Source organism: Balaenoptera ricei, chromosome 11 (genome assembly GCF_028023285.1).
Source record: "Balaenoptera ricei isolate mBalRic1 chromosome 11, mBalRic1.hap2, whole genome shotgun sequence".
In the NCBI taxonomy this organism is placed as follows: domain Eukaryota; kingdom Metazoa; phylum Chordata; class Mammalia; order Artiodactyla; family Balaenopteridae; genus Balaenoptera; species Balaenoptera ricei.
The window spans coordinates 10,812,846-10,832,101 of record NC_082649.1 but is presented as its reverse complement, the minus strand read 5'-3'; the positions used below and the strand labels follow the sequence as shown (position 1 = coordinate 10,832,101).

The window sequence follows — 19,256 nt, the reverse complement described above, 5'->3', positions numbered from 1 at the left end:
ATGGGCATAGTAGTAACCACCTCCAAAGGTTATTGTGAGGATTAAATGCGATGATACACATTAGCGCTTGAAACATTGCCTCACACAATATTAGTGCACAGTAAATTACTACCATCATTATCTTTTTCTGTGAATTTTGTTTTAAATGCTAGAAGGTGTATTTGACAGAATGGTCTTGATTTGACTTTTGGGACTGCAACATTTCACCTTTTTGGTAGCATGTCAGGATGTAGACGCAAGAGGATAGTTTTGTGCTTAAAATTTTATGTAGCAGTTATTCCTTGGACAGATTCTTTAGTCTGTCTTTTAAAATTTATCTGCACTATAGGGATGGTACCTCATTAGATGGTTGTGGGGTGAATTAAGTCTTGAGCAAAGCTCAGTCTTTAGAAATAATGTGATTGATTAGAGTTAGCTTCACAGGATATCAGATATTAATCTTTCTCCATCAATAAATTTGGATTGGGGGGAACCAGAAATAGAATCTAGTAGCTTTGTGAGATGCATAAAATATCTTAAATACTGTTAAGAAGCAGGTCTTGCAATCAGCAGGTATATGAAGCTTTTTTTTTTTTTCTCCTTGTATCTACTAGCACCTGTGAGTAGCTGCAGGGGGTTCAAAATAGTATAAGTTCTTCAAAGAACTTTCATTAATAACTGTGGCAGGAAGTCTAATGTGAATGAGATACTCAGCAGCGTAGGACAGTGGAGGTGCCACGTGTATCCCTGTCTGTAGCCTCAGGCCGCACAGCTCTGCTTTATGGGCGGTTGTTCTCCAGTCGTCACACCGTAGAGGCCAATTCAGATGAGCAAGGGCAAGAACAGGCTTGACCAGGAAGCCTTACCCCCACTAATAAGATTACTAGAGGGGTGCCGGAGCAGCTTCACGTGGGAGATGGTATTCTTTAGGAATTTCAGTCTTCCACCTTTCAGTGACCAACATTTTGAGTGTTACGCTACTGAATTCACTGATTTGGTTTCCTCAGCACTTCTCCATGTATGCCATCTGAACTGGGAAGGTGTCCTGTGTCTAACTGTATCTATATCTGTATCATACTGTTACTCTGGATTAGGGCATTGACTTCTGGCAAAACAATAATTTATCCTTTACTGAAAGATTAGAGTGAGCTGACATTACTCATTTTGTTCAGCTCAGTTAGTCCTCATAAACTGTGAAATAGGACCTCTTATAATCCCCATTATACAAATGATGAAACTGATACTTAGGAAGGTTGTTCTTGCCCAAGGCCACTCTGGTGATGCAGCTTAACTTGAAGCCAATGTCTGGTTTCACTGTAGTTATGTGCTCCCCACAGAAAGACGACAGGAAGACAGAGCCATCGTCTGAGAAGAAGACTGTGTGTCAGTTACTTCAGGAGGGGCGGCTTAGGATGGTTGGAACTACTGAATGTTCCTGAAGGGGAGCCAGTTTAATTTTATTTTGTTGATTACTGAGTTTGAGAAGATGACATCCAGTGAGATATGCCCAGTTCCCACATCTGTTTAAAAAAATACATGGGCTGGTCCTAACCTTTTAATGTCAGATTCATATTAGTGGTCATCAATTGTAAAGCATCCGAATGTTTTCTCTTTCTCTTTACTTTAACCAGTAATATAGCCCATTCCACAGGAATTAAGTTTTTTCCATTTTTTATTTCTGTTCTGCATGTGTTGTAGGGATAAGGGGTAGATGATGAAAATGGCTGTTTACAAGAAAAATGAAAACAAATTAGGCTTTGCTGCATAATCTAGTTATTAAAAAATATATAGCCTCCTAGTCACAGGGGTAAATGGGCTTGTGTTAGTCTAGGGCCTTAAAGCCATATTTTACCTTTCTCTCAACGTGTAACCATGGTGAGCACAGTCGCTGAACTGTTTGAATTAAAAACCAAATTGCTGTTTTCAACAGGATGCATTCAGTTTACTAGCCTATTCAGACCCTTGGAACAGCCCGGTTGGAAATCAGCTTGACCCACTTCAGAGAGAACCTGTGTGCTCTGCTCTGAACAGCGCAATATTAGGTGAGTGAGGCCGGAAAGCACGTCGGCTGGTCTCTTGAGTGTTTGAGATGGTGTTTGTGCTGGCGTTTATATTTTGGCAAAATCATAAGGGAAATGTTTTTTACATTTTAAAAATTAAAATGACCTTAAAGTATAGAAAACTTCCTCTGGTATCTCAGTCCCAGATTAAATAGATTCAAATGGAGTAAAAGCAGTATATTGGGGTGCATCTTGTGATTCTGGAAGACAGAAGTTTTTGTGTCAACGTGTACATAAGCATTTCCGGCCCAAGCCACCGGTGTCGCAGCTCCCACGGGGCTCGAGTGCTGTCAGCATCAACCCTTGGAGACACATGACATTCTCATCAAAGTTCAGCATATTTAACTACATGCCCTTACCAAGTAAAAAAGGGAGGGAAGGGGAGAACAGCGGGCTTAGCCAGGGGGAGCACCAAGTGAGAAACTGGGATGTGCTGCCCCCTGGTTGGTTGCCATTCCTGTGAGCAACTCACTGCAGAGGAGGACTGTGGTATTTATGTACCGAACAACTACTTTTTTTTTTTTTTAAACAGAGGACAATTTTTTTTTAATCTTTATTTATTTATGGCTGCGTTGGGTCTTCATTGCTGCATGTGGGCTTTCTCTAGTTGCGGCAAGTGGGGGCTACTCTTCGTTGTGGTGCGCGGGCTTCTCACTGCAGCGGCTTCTCTTGTTGCGGAGCACGGGCTCCAGGCGCACAGGCTTCAATAGTTGTGGCTCGCGGGCTCCAGAGCGCAGGCTCAGTAGCTGTGGCGCATGTGCTTAGTTGCTCCGTGGCATGTGGGATCCTCCCGGACCAGGGATCGAACCCGTGTCCCCTGCATTGGCAGGTGGATTCTTAACCACTGAGCCACCAGGGAAGTCCCCTGAACAAATACTTTTTATATGAATTCGGTAACTGCACATTTTGTGCGTTTATATATAAACTATAGGGTTGATCGTTTACAGAAAACTTTTCATATCTGGGCAATTTTTCTCAGAGGTAGTTTAGATGAGAGCGATTTTTCACCTTTTTAGAATGTAATTCCTCAAGAAAAATGGGGACTACCAGTTTAGAAGTCTGTTCTGTGCTGTTTGGCCCTGTTAGGTTTATGTCTGAAACAATCTTAGATAGATGGGATCAGTGTCACACAGAGAGACTTGGAGTGAAGGCCAAGGCTCATGTGGCTGGAATGTAAAGGAAGCAATTTAAAAGTATTCATGTTTGGGCCTTTATCTGCTTTGTCCTTCTGAAATTCATTATTAATTCATGGTGTTATGGTCTAATACTGAAGTTCTGGAATAGTAGTAGTGTTTTTTTGTGTTAATACTTTTCTTATACAAATTCAATGTGAATTTTCTTTGGGTAATGTGTATTTTCTTTGGTTATACGAAATTCTTTTAGCTTTACTGGTAAAAGTAAGTGTACTTAGTAGCAGTGCTGGGATTGTAGGGCAAATAATGGTTTACTATAATTGTCTTTTTGAAATGACTACATTATAGGTAATCATGAAGCCCTAATTGCTTTGTATCTAGGTAAACACTCAGACTTGGAAGGAATTTTTGAAAAGTGAAAAGTTTTCTTATGACAGTTAAAAATCTTGGGTTCTCCAGGGGAATTAAAATTTTCAGTAGTAAATTGCTTAGGACCATTATCCAGGATGTGTGTGTTCTTACATATTGTGCCATGTATTATGTAGTTCAGCTGTAAACAGTGCTTAAACTATATTAAATGTATATAATTCCTGCAAAAGTAATGAGACTTACTGCTGTGGGTGTATGTGTGCATATTTATAAATACTGTGCTATATTATATAGCTTCATCTCTAAATAGTGCTTAAAGTTATATTGTATGTAATTCCTGTGAGTTTCATATGCTAAAAAAATTTAAAGATGCTTACAGATGTGCCTCCCTTGGCCAAAATAAAACTGTAATGAAGTGCTTACCTCTGAGCAAGGTTACTTCCCTGTGAACCTTCAAGAGAGATTTTTGAAAGGATGGTTTCCTTTTCATTGTTTATTCTGTTATGTTGATTTTGTGTAAAAATTAAATTGTTCTTGATTCTAGTTGAGGCAGAGTTAGTTTATAAAGTCATTCCTGCTTAGAGTTGACAAAAAAATGTATCACAATCAGAATTTAGCTGAATAGCGTCTTGCCAGAGAACAGCTAGTACTTGAATAATCTTAACCCACAGACCACTTTTCACCAGCGTGTGCATCTTTTCTTGCGTATCTGTATTCTAATATTCTTCATCCTGTGTCACCTCCCCTTACACCTTTAAGTCCGGAACCTGCTCCCTTTATTTCTGCCTCATCCCTTCCGGAACTTCTCTTTCTCCCACCGCCATGTGCGGCCTCAGAACCAACCCACATGGAGCCTTAACCAGCCCTGGATCACTGTTCTTGCCCTGTTGCCAGCTGTGCCTACAAGGACTGATTAGTAATTTTACTAACTGGGAATCTGCATAAAATTAAAATTTGGACACCTCCACACAAGGAGGAGTTATCAGCTTCTATGGGTTTGGTCACTTTTATCATTAGTTCAATTTCTCATTTCTGGCAAAGAATGAATTTTGATGATGGTTAACATTTGTACTACAGCTGTCTGACATGTCTGGTATGTAGGACCCTGAAAACTTTCATTTAATGGTGATTTTTACAAATGTTTATCCTATCAATTGTAAATTAACTCCTCAGATTATAGGGTCGTTTGGCTCAGTGGTCTCTCATGGTCACCCTCACCACCTGCTCCCTTACCAACCCAAATGACATTCACCAACATGCCGTGGAAAGGATTCGGCAGCCTCTGTTGGGTCCTGTTCCCAGAAGGGGAAGAATCCATCAGTGAAACTTGTACCGAAAACCTGGTGCCGTTTTCTTTGGTAACGTCAATTGACCTTGGAAAAATAGAAGGGAAATACTAAATATTCCTTACTCCCCACTGCACACATTAGATAATTACATCGTTTCCATCATAGTACATGTGGAAGTAAAAGTTTTTGAGTGTCTAACACCTTGAAAGTCTAATTCTGCAAGAAATGTTTCTTATTACTTGAACACCCAGTAACCACAGTACCTTGTCAGAGTAGCTGTCCAAGGCAGTCACTGTTTGCTTAAAACCCACCTTTGCTAGTTAGGTAGTTAAGAGCAGCATAGACACTGGTAATTTTGTAAGTAATGCAGTATTTTCCCGATTGAGAGACGTTGTTTAAAATGTATTGCTAATTGCTATTTCCATTTTTAATCATTTTTCCTCAGAAACCCACAATCTGCCAAAGCAACCTCCACTTGCCCTAGCCATGGGACAGGCCACACAGTGTCTAGGACTGATGGCTCGATCAGGAATTGGATCCTGTGCTTTTGCCACAGTGGAAGACTACCTACATTAGCTATGCATTCACGGAGCTCACACTTATATTGTGGCATATAGTCAACATGGAAGTAGACCAGTTCTGCTGATTTGAAATTTAGATTTTTTAAATTATGTACTGGGGACAGGTTTTTGTCGCTTTACATTGCTTCCTAGTTTACAGCATGATGCAAATGATTTTCTAACTTAGTGTTAGGAGAAATTATTTTCCATCTTTAACCTCTTAGTTGTCTAAGAGTTAAATATTACTGAATTTCAGACGTTCAAATTGATCATCACAAATCCTTTAAAACAATTACCTAAAAGAAACCAAAAAATTCTGCCTTCTTTGTTGGGGGGAGAGAGGGGGGAAGGAAACGGAACAAGTTGTGTTTGTGTTAGCATGTGGGTGATGTAAACTTCAAATTGGGAGGTGTTCTGACCCCCGCTCCCATGTAAGCAATTCAATCAGTGTAACTTGCAAAATGCATAAACATCTGACAGTTTGAATTTATAGTGTTGATGGAAGAAATCATTTTTAATGTGTACTGTAAAACTTGAAATACTCAGGAGCTGAGTGAATATGTTTGTTGCTACTTACAATCCCGCCGACCTGTAAGTCCCAGTAGTTTTGTTTTAACATGGTCTTTTTCAACTTTGTTTCCTGTTTAACTACAGATGACTTCTGTTGTAGACTCACAAGTTTAACTGTTGTATTATAACAGTATTACATGTCAACAGTGTGGTCATGACCTTTATTTATATAAAAACCAAATATTTAGTCAATTTACCGTGTCTTAATTTAATCTTTGTACACCTTCCATTTTTAAGTGCTTAAATGAGTACTATATTGCAATAAAAATGTAGTGATATAATTAACCAGCCATTAAAAATTTACTTCTACAGATACTAGAGTGTCAATTGAGTTTATATATTAGGTACTTGCATACTTCTCATGATTAATATAAAGTTAGAACAACTAAAATGAATGGTTGCTACTATAAATCGGGAGTTCTGCAACCTAAGACTGCCTTGAGTTACTGGCCTCCCTGGATTAGGGTCAAAGCTGATACTGTGGGTGATGATAGAAAGCAAGCAGGAAATGAATCTTGTTTTCATAATCAATCAATCAGAATATGGCATGTGACTTGCCATTCTTAAAGCAAACTCCCAACTGGTTACAAGTAAAACATAAGCAAGCTCTTCAACAGGATAACAAACCACCATATCCTTTGGTTTGGCAAAGGTGATTGATTGCTGGCTGTATTTTGTACACCGAGGCTTAAACCTTCTTTTAAAAAAGAACAGATTACCTGTCTACACTTACTTAGATACTGCACTCTTCCTCGCATTCTGTGACATTCTCATCAATAATAGCACAAAAATATCCGAGAGACTAAAGCATTGGAGAGCTGTAGTGGAAGACTTTTCCTGCCACACACCCTGCAGGGGAGGGCGGAGGGGTAGCAGAGGAGCCCTACTGGCGTGGGCACTGCTTGTGTTCAATAAAACGGGGAAACGATTATAAAAAGAAAGGAAAACAAGTCCTTTTAAACTGCTTTTTCTTCCAGGATGCTCAAAGACGATAAGGCACAATTAATTATACTCCATGGATGAGATGGGACTGGGTACCACCCCAAATAGACTTAAGATTTTTATAATGACCCTTTAAGTAAGTCTTTTATTCATTTTTTCAAAAAAATTAAACGCTCTAAACTAAATATCTATAAGTTCTATACATACAAAGTACTCATTCTTCATTTAGCTTTGATTTACTTCTTAGAAGTTTTCATCTTTCTGACCATCCAACGTCTTCTAAACCTCTTGGCATTTTGTTTTTTCTGGGATCCTAGAATAGAAGGTTTTGTGCAGTTAAGAATAATAAAGAGATAAAATTCCCAAGAAACAATTCCAAATTTTCTAGATAATACATGAGTGTAAATATTAAAATTAATTAGGTATATGTTCATACATACTACACTGACCTATTCTTCAGAAGCAACTTTAAAATAGTAATAGAAGCCATTGTAAGAAAAAAATCGATACTTCATGAGTATTTACTATCTCCTTAAAAAAAGAACATCATTCAGGGACTTCCCTGGTGGTCCAGTGGTTAAGACTCTGTGCTCCCAATGCAGGGGGCCTGGGTTCGATCCCTGGTCAGGGAACTAGATACTACATGCTGCAACTAAAAAAAAACAAAAAGAGATTCCGCATGTTGCAACTAAAGATCCTGCACACTGTCAACTAAGACCTGATGCAGCCAAATAAATAAATAAACTTTTTTTTTTTAAAGAACATTATTCAATATATAAAACTATCAGATTCAGAGAATAAAGCTGAATCTTACCCCAAGCATTATTCAAAAACTGGGCTGCGGCCTTTTTCACCGGTAACCTCTTGCTGTCAAGAGACAGGAACTTGTTCACTAGGAAAGAGAATTATTTATCATTGCTTTGTTTTACTTGCAGTTAAAAGGGAGAAAAATAGTCCATAAAGAAATTACCAGTAGTTCTGTTGGTTCCAGGACCATATAAACAATTTTGTATGAAGGCTTTGGCTGCTTCTTGCCTTGAATCTCTCAAATCTTGGTCTTTTAGCCTTACAGCCAAGTAGCTTTTATTCTGGCTGGTAATCAATACAAAAGGTCAAAATGAGGCAGTGCTTATTTTCAAAATAAAGTATTTGTTAGTTGACTCAAATAGTGGAAAAAAAATCCCACATCCTAATTTTGTATATGCACAGGTAAGATTAATAAAACTAAATTACAGGACTATTTTACAAGTAATGTTTACATCTTAGTAGAGCAAATAAATATTTTTTTTTAATATAAATACCAAAAACTTTCCACAGAGGATCCAATCTGAAACTGCTACTAATTAAGCCAATACTCTCCTCCAAAGGTCACCTTTACATCCTACACACAAAAAAAGAAGACTCTTCTTACCCAACAGTCTGTACTTTTTGCACTTTTTCTTTAGCTTTCTTAGAGTCACTTCCTTTCTCACATTCTTCATTTTTCTTTTGCAAATTAACTAAAAAATTGAGTTATATTTCTAATTAGCATTCGTGTAAAAATAAATCAGGAACACATACTGGAGTTCACTTTAAATACCCACTACACACCAGTGTGTGGTTTTTATTTGTAAGAAATAAGCTAAAACTGGCCAGGCCTGTTCCCATGCTCTTTCTAAGGGTCAGTAACATTTGACTACAAATATCTGCAAATGTAGTTGACACTTAATGAGAAGTTATTTAAATTAGAATAGTTCATACCTTCTTTCAACTTTGCCGGTGATTTCTTCACACTAAGGAAGAACAAGAAAAACACTAACTGGGATAGCAGAGAGCAAACATGACTCAACTTGTTACAGAATTTCATCTAGTTTTACAAATAAGATACCCCTCCCCCCCTTTTACTACCACCATTCTCAGTTTTTACTTAGGATCTTTAGAAAGAAAGAGTCACTCCCCAGTGAACTGCTGACAAGTTTAAAAGGACTTGTTTTCCCAATCAACAAACTGTATACTAGGTTGGGAGTATCTTCTCAGAATTTAAAATCTGGAAATATATTAGCAGGCTTCCAAAGAAGCAGACTGTTGTGGTTAACAGAGTTAAAGTGAAATATTTAAGAATTATATAACACAGTATTTGAAATGCAAAGTGAAAGGTGGTAGGCCTGCCTCACTTTATTTGGAGAGATCTTGAAGGATTAATTGAACAATTTAGACACAGACGAGGACGGAGACAAGAATTTAGCCTCAAGAAGTGCGGTCTAATGGAGAGAAAGGTAAATGGCAAAATACAATGAGATATCTATACAGAAGCACTTGCACACTGGAAAAGCTAGACGGTGGGGGGAGCAATGGGGTGGAGGGAGTGAGAAGAAGACAGGTGACATTTGAACTTGGTTTTGAAAGGTGAAAAGGACTTTGTCACCGTCATGTATTCAGAAACCGAGTAACTCTCTGGAAGAAGTTCTTTTACTGAAAATTTAAGAACCACTGTCCTAAGCCGAAGATGCAGGGCTAAACTTCTGAACTGAAAGCAGTGAGAGAGGAGACAAGGGGGAATAGGAAAAAAAAAAAAAAAGGCAAATATTTAGAAATCTAAATTAAGTACGGTTTGATTGATTCCGTGGCATAGATGAGGAAAAGGAGCTTTAAACATCTGGTGGATGGCAAAGCTGCTAAATGAAATGGGGAATCTAAATGGGATGAGGAGGGAGGACAGGTTGGTGGCAGACTGGGACAAGCTTGAGTTTTAGGAGCCTATGGATAATTGCCTGCTACTCCACTAAAGGATAAATTTCAAAACACTGTTTTATTCACACCATCTAGTCACACCTGCCCCTAGTACAATGACAGTGGCCCACAACTTATTGAATGAACACAGTTGGATCAGCAACTCAGAAACTAGAGTTACCTATGGGAACAACAACAAACATAATGAAAAACAGAAGACTGGAAAAGAAGTGGAATATTTCCCTCCACCTGTCCCACCAAATTCAAATACTGTGTAGCTTTTTAATTTAGACTTTACAATTTCTTCAGTTATTTGAGTTCAAATAAATGTACCAATTTGTAATTCAAAGACTGTATGTAAGGCAAGTAATAAAACGAGATCCATTACTTACCTAGTTTGTGAAGCTGTAGTTAACTTCTCTAGAATAGTATCTGGAAGAAGTTTTCTTTTCTTAAAGACATTTTAAAAATCAATTAGAAGTGAGGCACATGACAATATGCCCTGGATTGCTTTTGAAAGTTACCATTTTAAGGACGGCCCTACCTCTAGGCAAATAAATGAAATGGGCTGAACACTGCCCTCCACTATCTCTAAGCTGTGGGAAGCCTGGGACCAAGCATCTCAGAACCTATTCCACATTCTTTGGAAGATGTGAAGAGTGGAACCCTCAGGTCACTGTCGTACACTGGAAGCAGTTAATATCGCGTCCATATGGAGTCAGTTCTGTGGCCAATCTGCTAAACAGCAGAGAGCACATCAATCATCCTCTGTGTTGGAACGGCCCTTAGTTTACAAAGCACCTAATGCTCACGGCGACCCAGTTTCAAATAAACTACCTCCGCTGAGCGTCAGAGGTGGGACTGACCCTACGATGTCAGGTTCACACCTCTTCCCACTCCCACTTTCAATCGGTGGAGGGCAAGGAGCACGAGCACCTTGTCACTGTAGTCAGAAGAAAATATTAGCGACTTTGCTCTACCCCACATCCCAGCAACTTTGAATTCTACCCCGAGCCGCGTTGTGAAACGCCGCCCTCCCCTCTAACCTTCTGTTCGATGAACAACTCCTCGCGTCGCTTCCTCTTCTCCTTCAGAAGCGTTTTATCCCTGGGAGAAAAGGCGACAAGTCAGTGCGGGCAGGGACGAGCGGGACGGGAAGGGGCGCTTCTCCCCGCCCGGCCGCGGGCTCCGAACCTGCGCACGGTCTCGCGAACTCGCCGCTCCTCTTCTTTCGCTTCCGCCTGGGCGCTGGCGAAAGTCAGCTCCTCCGGGGCCTCGTCGTCAAGCTCATCGTCCCCTTCCTCGTCTTCCTCCAGCGGCTCGGCAGCCGCGCCGCTGCTCGGCTGCCCGAGCAACAGGCCGTGCTCCGCCTCCTCCTCCGAGGTGGGCTGGCCCTCGTCCACCATCGCCGACGCCGACACCGGGGCGCGGGACGCGCGCGGCCTGAGCTGCACCATGACCCAAGCTACGCCCGACCTCTGACCCGGAATCAGCACGCAAGCGGAGCGTGACGTAAAAGGCAGGCGCCGCGGGTTCTGTCGCCCTCTGCAGGCTCCCAGGCCCCACTGAGCTATGCAGAGGCGCATGCGCAGAGCGGGGAAGGGCGTGGCCTGAGGGAAGCGGGGGGCCTTCCCTTCCGCCCGACTCCGAGGCTGCGGGCAGCAGGCCTCGCGGTCCCTCCTCGCTCACGGCTGCGAGAGCTGGTGGCCGTGGTGCTTGTTTCTAGGCAGGAAAGATACATCCTGCTGCCTCCTTGGCGGGGATGCCGAGAGCAGGGTTGGCTGGGTCCTCGCGCTCCTTGAGGCGGACTCGCAGGTCACGCCATCCGGTGACCACAAGCCCCAGTCGCCCTATCGCCGCCTTTTTTTAGCTCCGAGATCCGCTTGGTCGATCCCGTTAATCAGTATTTGTACAAGAGATTTCGGCTTTACGCACTCCCCACAGAAGTGCAGTTTCAAAAGGAAGAAGTGCGCTATAGCGGCAGGACCCCATGCCTTTCAGCCCTGTTGTCGCCGACGAGAAACAAAGTGGACAGACTCGGACTTAAATCGATCCTCATCACCAAACGTGTGCGTGGCGACCTCGGCCGCCCTCTCACGGGCATCCCTGACCACCAGCCCTCGGCCACTGCCTGTTCTGTGTCCATCACTGACTCCTCGCCCTAACAGCTTGTTGTCTGACTCTCCCGTTAGAACGTGAGCTCACTGAGAGCGGGGACCCCCCTCCCCGGTTCCCTGCTGTAACCCAGGACCTTGCACGGTGTCTGCCCATCCTACCGTCACTTAGTGCCGCAACCCCCGTACTGTGTATATTTATGCCCCTGCCCCCGCCCCAAGTATACTTATTTCATTTCCTAGCATACGTGGCCCTTCATGACCTTTGTGTTTATCTTCTCTCACCCATTATATGATAGCAAATGGTTCATCTTTCTCTGAACAAACCAAGCTATTTCATACTTACCTTGCATTTGGACATGCTCTCGTGATACACACTCTGCCCTTGGAACTCCTATTTATACTTCAAAAACTCCCACCCAGGCTGACTTCTTCTTAAAGACTTCCAAGCACCTTAAGATCGACCCCATCCCCACTCTGCTCATCTCTAATTGCATTCTCTGAATCTTGAACAAATTTCTGTAACTATAGCTTCCACGCTGTTTAACAGCTTATATGACAATCATCCCAACCCAGTCTTTGTGAACTCCTTGAGGGACGGTCCATCGCTCTCTAAGCACTGGATTTCTAATGTCTATCATATGGTAGATGTTCAGTAAATATTAAACTGAATTGAATAATCCTACCTCACATAAATTTTGGAGTATTTTCAATTCTCTTTTCCTCTTCTCTGATTTGGAAGCAATTCCTAGTTTAAAAACAAGACCAAAACATGAACAAAAATGACAAAACAGAAACAAAAACAGCTACCGGTACCAACAACCTAGTAGGAAGGGAGTTGCAAAGAACAGCTCTGAAATATCTGGATTTTGGTCAGATAGAAATTAACAAATTAAAAATATAGTCCGACTCCCTGAAACAGTGTTCTGACTTCCATCACTGCTAACACTACGGAATTGTATAGAGTGCACTTTTGAGAAGCCCTACAACAAACCTACTAGAAGTGAATGATGGTATTTTATGTACAAGCACTGCATTATAAGTATTACAAGTCCCCTCAGTGTGCATGCTTTGACCCACCCATGTAAAAGTATATGACAGGAGCCCTCAGGGTGCCTGGCTGATCCTTCAGACTCCCTGTGGGTTATGGGCACCGCTCTTGCCCATGCAAAGGATACTTGGGATTTATTAAAAGGCATGACTTGCAAATGCAGTACAAAGTTTTATGTCACAGTGTCTTGTCATCTACTTCTACGAACGCCAAGGGTGTAATATTAAATGCAACTTTGTAAGGGCTGGGGATGATGTGGCCCAGCTGCATTATCACCCAGGGAGCCCACGTGATCCAAGGGAGCTAGTTATGTACGACCTTCACGCGCTGTTTACTGAAGGCCGCTCCTCCGTCAGGCCTCTGATGCTTGCCTTGCCCGCAGCAGGCATCCCTGGGTGCTGCATTAGGTGGTGGGACTTGAGGAGAGGGCTGTATTCTTCCTACTTTACGCAGAGGTACTATGAGCATGAAACTTTCAAGTCCCACGGGAAAAACTCCCTTCAAACTTCAGTGTCGGGGGAAGCGTGTGTTTATGATCGTGAGAAATGTCCTTCTGTGTTTATAATATTGAGGAACGACCAACCATCACCTCTCCCTTTCCTCCTTGGCTGCTGGGAGGCCAGTGCTAAATTTTAGGCAGCTGTGTTTACCCTTGGAGTCCATATATTTGCATTATTCTTTTTTCTCATCCTGATTTTCTACCTTATTGCTCATTTTCTCTTCCTTCCTTGCCTGAATTCTTGTTGTAAGCTATCCCCCTGGAACTGAGGTTAGGCAGCCAAACAAGATAAACATTGACAAGAAAAAGTCCCCAACAAAGATATCTCTTGGGGTAACATCTTTATACAGTCAATTACCTGCTGTAGAAAGGGATTTTATTTTCCACCAAACCTTGCACAAAAATCAGAAATACCAGGCTTTTACCCCTCTACCCAAATAGCAAAAATAATTACTTTTTTTAGACAATCTAATTACAAAGTTGTTTCCTTCCCGGTAACCAACCAAACACATCAGAGGTATCTTATGTTTAGGTTCAAACCAAATAACGCGAATTGACTTGAGAAGTTCTGTGACTTCTCCTTCTAAACACGTTTACTACTATTCCTTCTAAGTCCCATCACTTATCAGCAGTTTGGATTCCAGAAGATATATTCAGACCTTTCAGTATTCAGCTCACCATCCACAAGACTGTTTCTCCTGTTGGTGGCCTGGTACTTAGATGCGCTGTGACTTCTTCCTTCCTCAGGGCAATTAAGAAACAGTTTCAGTTTCATGAGGCGCAAGGGCTTCAGGAAGCGTCCTGCCACACGGCCCCTGGAAATGAAACCTTAAATAGAAGGATGATCACAGCAGAGTTATGAGCAAAATAAACATTCTGCTTCAGCAAGTCAACTTTCTTAGTTACAACCAGAGTAAAATTCACATTCTCACAAATGCGGTCTCATGCGTTTTTGTGCCCAGTTCTTTCATCTAGTTTCTGAAAACTCCAAATGCAGACACTTCACTATGGGTTGGCCCCCGTCACCAAGGGAATTTGGGAAAGCAATTGCCTAGAATTTAGGTGCTATAAATAAGGATTTTCTTTTAAGGAAGAAGGGGAGACATGGTTGTATTTTGTGATTGCTTTGCCAAACTCATAACTGACATATTGTAGGTTTTACAAAATCTTACTCACAGGTAATAAGGACAAGAGAAAAAGAACCTCATGCACCATACGGACCATACGGATTTTAACTGAGTCAACAGGCCTCTCAAGCCGTCCACTGGAATTCCCGACTAGCCCTGACTTGTAGTCAGAAAGTAGGAAAAAGAGAAAGATGAAGGAAAGAGGAGGGAGAGAAAAGAAGAAAAACCAACGACTTCTGCTTCCTTCAAGGGAAAACATTTAGGACAGGGGGAAAAAATACCCAGCTAATTCTAGTGTATTGTTAATAAGAAAATCAACTGAGCACAATTAAAAATGAAAAAAGCATTTGGTCATATTACTTATTCTTGATACAACACAAATCATGAATGCCTTAGCCCTTGAATAGTCTGTTCTCTGTGCCACGAACAGACATCCCTGACCAAATGGCCTCTCTGATCCTTCTACCACTGGCAGCGTGTGGGACACTGGCCACTAGAAAGCTCCGCCCAGCACAGTCCCTCGAGGACTTTCCGGGAAGCACAACCAGGCACGGAGAGCCTCAACTTCCACATGTTCTTCCTAGTGCCCCTTTCCACATTCACCCTCCTCCATGTTTACCAAAGCAAGCTGCACCTCACCTCACCTCACCATCCCAAATCTTACAATGGCGCCTTATCCCAGAACGTGAAAAGAAAGGGATGTCTGAAATATCGGCGTGGATCTGAGAAAACAAATGGTTTCTAAAGACCGGGTAACACATGCAGGCAGGGCCGTTTCATTCTTGCTTTCAGTAAAACTGAAAGAGGGTCTTATAGATTTGTCAATGAACAGATCACTAAACGTGATTCAAGATTACTATGGGTATTTCAGCATACAACTTGGAAGGAGGTCCAAAATCTGAGTGGCGATGCCATAATGAAATTCCTTTCACGCCCAGGGTTTATGTGGCCCAGGTTTCTCAGTACTTTCATCTATAAAAAGCAAAAACTGGGACTTCCCTGGTGGCGCAGTGGATAAGACTCTGCACTCCCAATTCATGGGGCCTGGGTTCGATCCCTCATCAGGGAACTAAATCCCACATGCATGCTGCAAATAAGGAGCCCACAAGCTGCAACTAAGGAGCCCGCCTGCCACAACTAAGGAGCCCACGTGCCACAACTAAGGAGCCCGCCTGCTGCAACTAAGGCCCGGTGCAACCAAATAAATAAATATTTTTTTAAAAAAAGCAAAAACAAAGGATTATCATTGACATTGGACATTGAAAAGGTAAAATTTAGCTCGGCCAGTAAAAATCTGCCCTGCCATCCCTCAGACTGGAATTAGAGACACAGATACAGCCAGCTGCAAAGCTAGTAAGAAACACAATTTTTCCCCCCCAGGACAAGCTGCACAATATCATAACAACTCCCTTCTTTGAGCGACCACTGCTTTGTTACTCACTGAGTAGGAATTCTGTCCTCTAAAATCATACATTACCAGTATGATGGCAGTAAAGAATGAAATATCCTCTGCGTCTGGAGGACCTAAGCCACTTTGCCTCCGAGAAGCAGCCTTACTTCCAACCCAGGTGCAGAGCTCCAGGTAAGGGGTGTCTGGGACCAGGGTTCCACATCTACCTTCAAGGAAACAGGACCTTGCGGCCACTTTGCAGCCAGAGCAGATCTGACCCCTCTCCACACCCACAGCCCTGCTAGTTGCTGAGTCTATCAAAAACTGCTTCATTTAAACTTCACCTAAACTCAACCCTCCTTCCAAATCCTATAATAACTCCATCTTTTCCTTTGGGGACATGCCCCACGGCTCCTCTGGGGTCTTGCTCACTGCAGTGGGTCAGGAAACCTGATCTTCTCAGAATACAGGTTTGTTTCCTGTGACCACAGGCCAACTGGGCTACAACAACATGAACTCTGTCTCCTTCTAACAATACGTAATACTCAGCCGTGGATACCCGAACTAATTCAAAAAACTCATGCCCCATGCATCTATTAAGAGATGCATTTCCCATAGTTTTACTTTTATGGAATTATTCATCAAAATGTATCATTTGTTGTTTTCAACAACTTAGTACTATAAATTACTGCAGGGATAATTCCATCTACAAGAATTTTTCAATGGAGCAATTTTTTAGTTTTAAAGAACTTGAAAATAGTTAAGTAACTCATATATTTTACAGCAGAATAGGATAGTCAACAAAAGATTTTCAAGCATAAAAATACATTAGTATAAATTTCTACGGTAGAAGTCGGATGGGAATACAAGTTCAAAGAGAAAAAGAAAAAATGTGAAGGTTCTCATTGTTAAAAAGGGCTTGTATATTTATTCTGTAAATGGATGATGTGGGTATCAAGTAGTTGTGACATTTGGATTTGACTGGATACATTTAAATGGCAGTTTAGGATAATGGCAGTTTTATTTTTAAATGTCGGTATTTTATTTCCAATAATTCGGAATCACATCTTTTTCAATGATTTTGATAAATTTTAGACGTCAAGTTTAAAAATGTAAATGCGGTGGTACAAGAACAAAGGTGTTTGAAGACCCCTGTTCTAGCAGCCTGGTGCCTTTCCCCTCATCCCTCCCATTGTAGGATAACCAAGACCACTGTGCTTCGCCCAGAATATGTTCATGCCACTTTTATTGGTTAATGTAATGATCCAATTTAATTAAAAATTTAATTAATGCAAAAATATAGCTATTAAAAAAGGGTTATTTCTAGGAAAATTAGCTGAATGCTTTGGAAAGACATAACAAGTTATTAAAAATAATTCTGTCAAATTAGACGTAGGTGGAAAAGATGAGGTGGATTGCTTCACAAGTTTTTTTTTGTATGTTCTTTCTCCACTTAGAAAAAGAAAAAACAGGGAATTCCCTGGTGATCCAGTGGTTAGGACTCTGTGCTTTCACTGCCGAGGGCGTGGGTTCAACCCCTGGTTGGGGAACTAAGTTCCTGCAAGCCTCGCAGCGTGGCCCCCCAAAAACACAAACAAACAGAAAAATATCTAAACCAGGAGTTGTATTCCAGTGTTTTCCAAGATTTCCTGATGATAAGAATCACCTAGGTCAGTTGTTAAATATACAAATAAACAGCCCTCTTGCCCTGAATATTCTGACTCAGGAAGTCCAGACTGGGGCCTTGAGATCTGATTTTCTTGGTTATCTGTTTTGTTTTATAAAATAAAGGCTGAGGTGATTTTTCTCTTCAGGGAAATTTGAGGAACACCGGGAGGATTATGCATATGATTTATGCAAGAAAGGTGAGCTCCAATCAGTGGATTCCTACTCAAAGAAAAGGCCTTTGGCTCTACCAGAAAAAAAAAGGCAAATGAATGCACATTTATGCTTTAAATGAAAATGAAATACTTATGTGTCCTTTTTTTTTATTATATTCTTGCTTTAAATGACTTTGGTTAACAGACCACAGGGCCCCTTTGCATGGACTAACAGGGCACCTACCCCCTACCCTGATAATCCAGCCTGGGAGAGCACTGGCCTTCCCTATCAAATGTGATCAACTGTAAATTAAAAGAACTAACCTCTTTATACTCTTGAGGAGTAAATACATAAATAAGACAAGCTATAAAACCATCTTCTAGCTAAGAATTCCTGAGACTTCTAAACTCCACCTGCAGTGAGCTTCCTCTGGGGGCACTTCCCCAGCACAGGTCACTTCCTCACCGTACTGACCTCTCTACCTCTCCTGGAGCTCCTCCCTGCTCCTTCCTCTCCAACCATGCTGGCCTCCCTGCTTTCCCTCAAACCTCCCAGGCTTGCTTTCCCCTTGGGGCCTTTGCTCCAGGTGGTCCCGGCATCTGGAAAGCTCTTAGCCCACATATCTCTTTAGCTAACTCCTTCCCCTCCTCCAAGTCTGATCAGATCTCTTCTCAGTGAAGCTCCCCCCAACTGCCCACTGAATCCTGCGACCCACCTGCTCTGCCCAGCTCTACCTTTGCTTTTCCCACAGCCTAATCCCCACTTCTCATAGGCCACAGAATTTGCACATTATCCTTATTGTGTACTATTTGCCTCCACCACTAGAATGCCATCTTCACATGGTAGGGTTTGTGTATTGTTTACTAATATATCCTATCCTAAGCACCCAGAGCAGTGCCTAGTACATAGTAGGTACTAAGTAAACATTTATGGGCTTTGACTAAATTCCAAAGTTTAGAGAAATGCAAAGATGAGTAACAGGTGGTCACAGGGCGTGGAGGGCCCAGGGTGCTTGGAAAGCCCTGCACACCAGTGTCTCTCGGGAACACAAATCCCATTTCTGCCTCAACAAATGCACGCAGACCCTTACTTGCCAAGGACCTCTGGAATTGAGTAACAGCCAAAACCTTGAAGCCTAAATCTGAAAATGCCTAGTGTAATGGTTTTTCAGAAATCATCTAAGACAACCATCTGGGACAGGGAAAAAAAAAACAAAACTGGAACTAATTAACACCTTGAAAATATTAATGCATTTCAGTGGGAGGTAAATTCTACATGACTTAGTCTCTAAATTAGAATTGGGGCAAAGAATCCAAACAACTTGTACAAGGTCGAAGGAGTCTTGTGAGATGCAAGTTTAAAACAGAGGCAGCATTCCCACTACCTATTTAGATAACGAAGAAAATCAGGTTAAAAGGAGGTATCATTCCAATTTTCATTTTTCTTATTAACCTAGAGCAGGGGTTGGCAATTTGCTTTCTGTAAAGAGCCAGAGAGTAAATATTTTCATCTTTGCAGGCCGGACAGTCTCTGCTGCAACTCCTCACTTCCGTTGTTTAAGTACGAAAGCAGCCACAGGCAATACAGGACCATGTGGTGGTGGCTGGGTTCCAATAAAACTTTATTTACAAACAACACGGTGC

The 19,256-nt window shown here is 41.7% G+C and overlaps 3 protein-coding genes across 15 annotated transcripts in view; 1 reads left to right on the top strand and 2 right to left on the bottom strand.

The window, feature by feature from the left end:
- The window catches only part of RANBP9 (RAN binding protein 9), a 92,773-nt gene extending 86,621 nt beyond the window's left edge, over nucleotides 1-6,152 (top strand). Inside the window, exons 13-14 of the mRNA XM_059937963.1 lie at nucleotides 1,910-2,021; nucleotides 5,276-6,152. Of these exons, the coding sequence (XP_059793946.1) occupies nucleotides 1,910-2,021; nucleotides 5,276-5,406 (243 nt within the window). The 3' untranslated portion in view covers nucleotides 5,407-6,152. The remainder of the gene's footprint in view (nucleotides 1-1,909; nucleotides 2,022-5,275) is intronic.
- Nucleotides 2,586-11,122, bottom strand: NOL7 (nucleolar protein 7). Of its 3 annotated transcripts, XR_009505650.1 has the most exons (10): nucleotides 10,806-11,122; nucleotides 10,658-10,718; nucleotides 10,004-10,062; nucleotides 8,643-8,674; nucleotides 8,314-8,401; nucleotides 7,873-7,994; nucleotides 7,717-7,794; nucleotides 7,110-7,215; nucleotides 4,794-4,914; nucleotides 2,597-2,856 (listed from the first exon to the last, which is right to left on the bottom strand). XR_009505650.1 is itself a non-coding variant. In XM_059937964.1 (9 exons), the coding sequence occupies exons 1-8, from the start codon at nucleotides 11,066-11,068 to the stop codon at nucleotides 7,139-7,141; spliced, it is 780 nt and encodes a 259-aa protein (XP_059793947.1). In that variant the 5' UTR covers nucleotides 11,069-11,122; the 3' UTR covers nucleotides 2,586-4,914; nucleotides 7,110-7,138. The 3 variants fall into 3 exon arrangements, 2 of the variants coding, with proteins under 2 accessions (XP_059793947.1, XP_059793948.1); XM_059937964.1 differs by having other exon boundaries at nucleotides 2,586-4,914; XM_059937965.1 differs by lacking the exons at nucleotides 2,597-2,856; nucleotides 4,794-4,914 and having other exon boundaries at nucleotides 5,886-7,215.
- A 2,477-nt stretch (nucleotides 11,123-13,599) lies between these two features.
- SIRT5 (sirtuin 5) overlaps nucleotides 13,600-19,256 on the bottom strand; it is a 28,735-nt gene continuing 23,078 nt past the window's right edge. For 8 of the 11 annotated variants that reach the window (XM_059937952.1, XM_059937955.1, XM_059937954.1 and 5 more), the window contains one exon: nucleotides 13,600-14,103. In XM_059937952.1, coding sequence (XP_059793935.1) covers nucleotides 13,901-14,103 — 203 coding nt within the window. In that variant the 3' untranslated portion in view covers nucleotides 13,600-13,900. The remainder of the gene's footprint in view (nucleotides 14,104-19,256) is intronic. The other 3 variants (XM_059937960.1, XM_059937961.1, XM_059937962.1) reach the window with 3 other exon arrangements.

Excerpts from the sequence above, each read along its gene's own strand:
- NOL7 (XM_059937964.1), bottom strand. The coding sequence starts at position 11,068 with ATGGTGCAGCTCAGGCCGCGCGCGTCCCGCGCCCCGGTGTCGGCGTCG. Across the intron at positions 10,063-10,657 it reads AGTTGTTCATCGAACAGAAG|AAAAGAAAACTTCTTCCAGA; the intron begins GTTAGAGGGGAG and ends AATGTCTTTAAG. Across the intron at positions 8,675-10,003 it reads ACTACAGCTTCACAAACTAG|TGTGAAGAAATCACCGGCAA; the intron begins GTAAGTAATGGA and ends GTTCTTCCTTAG.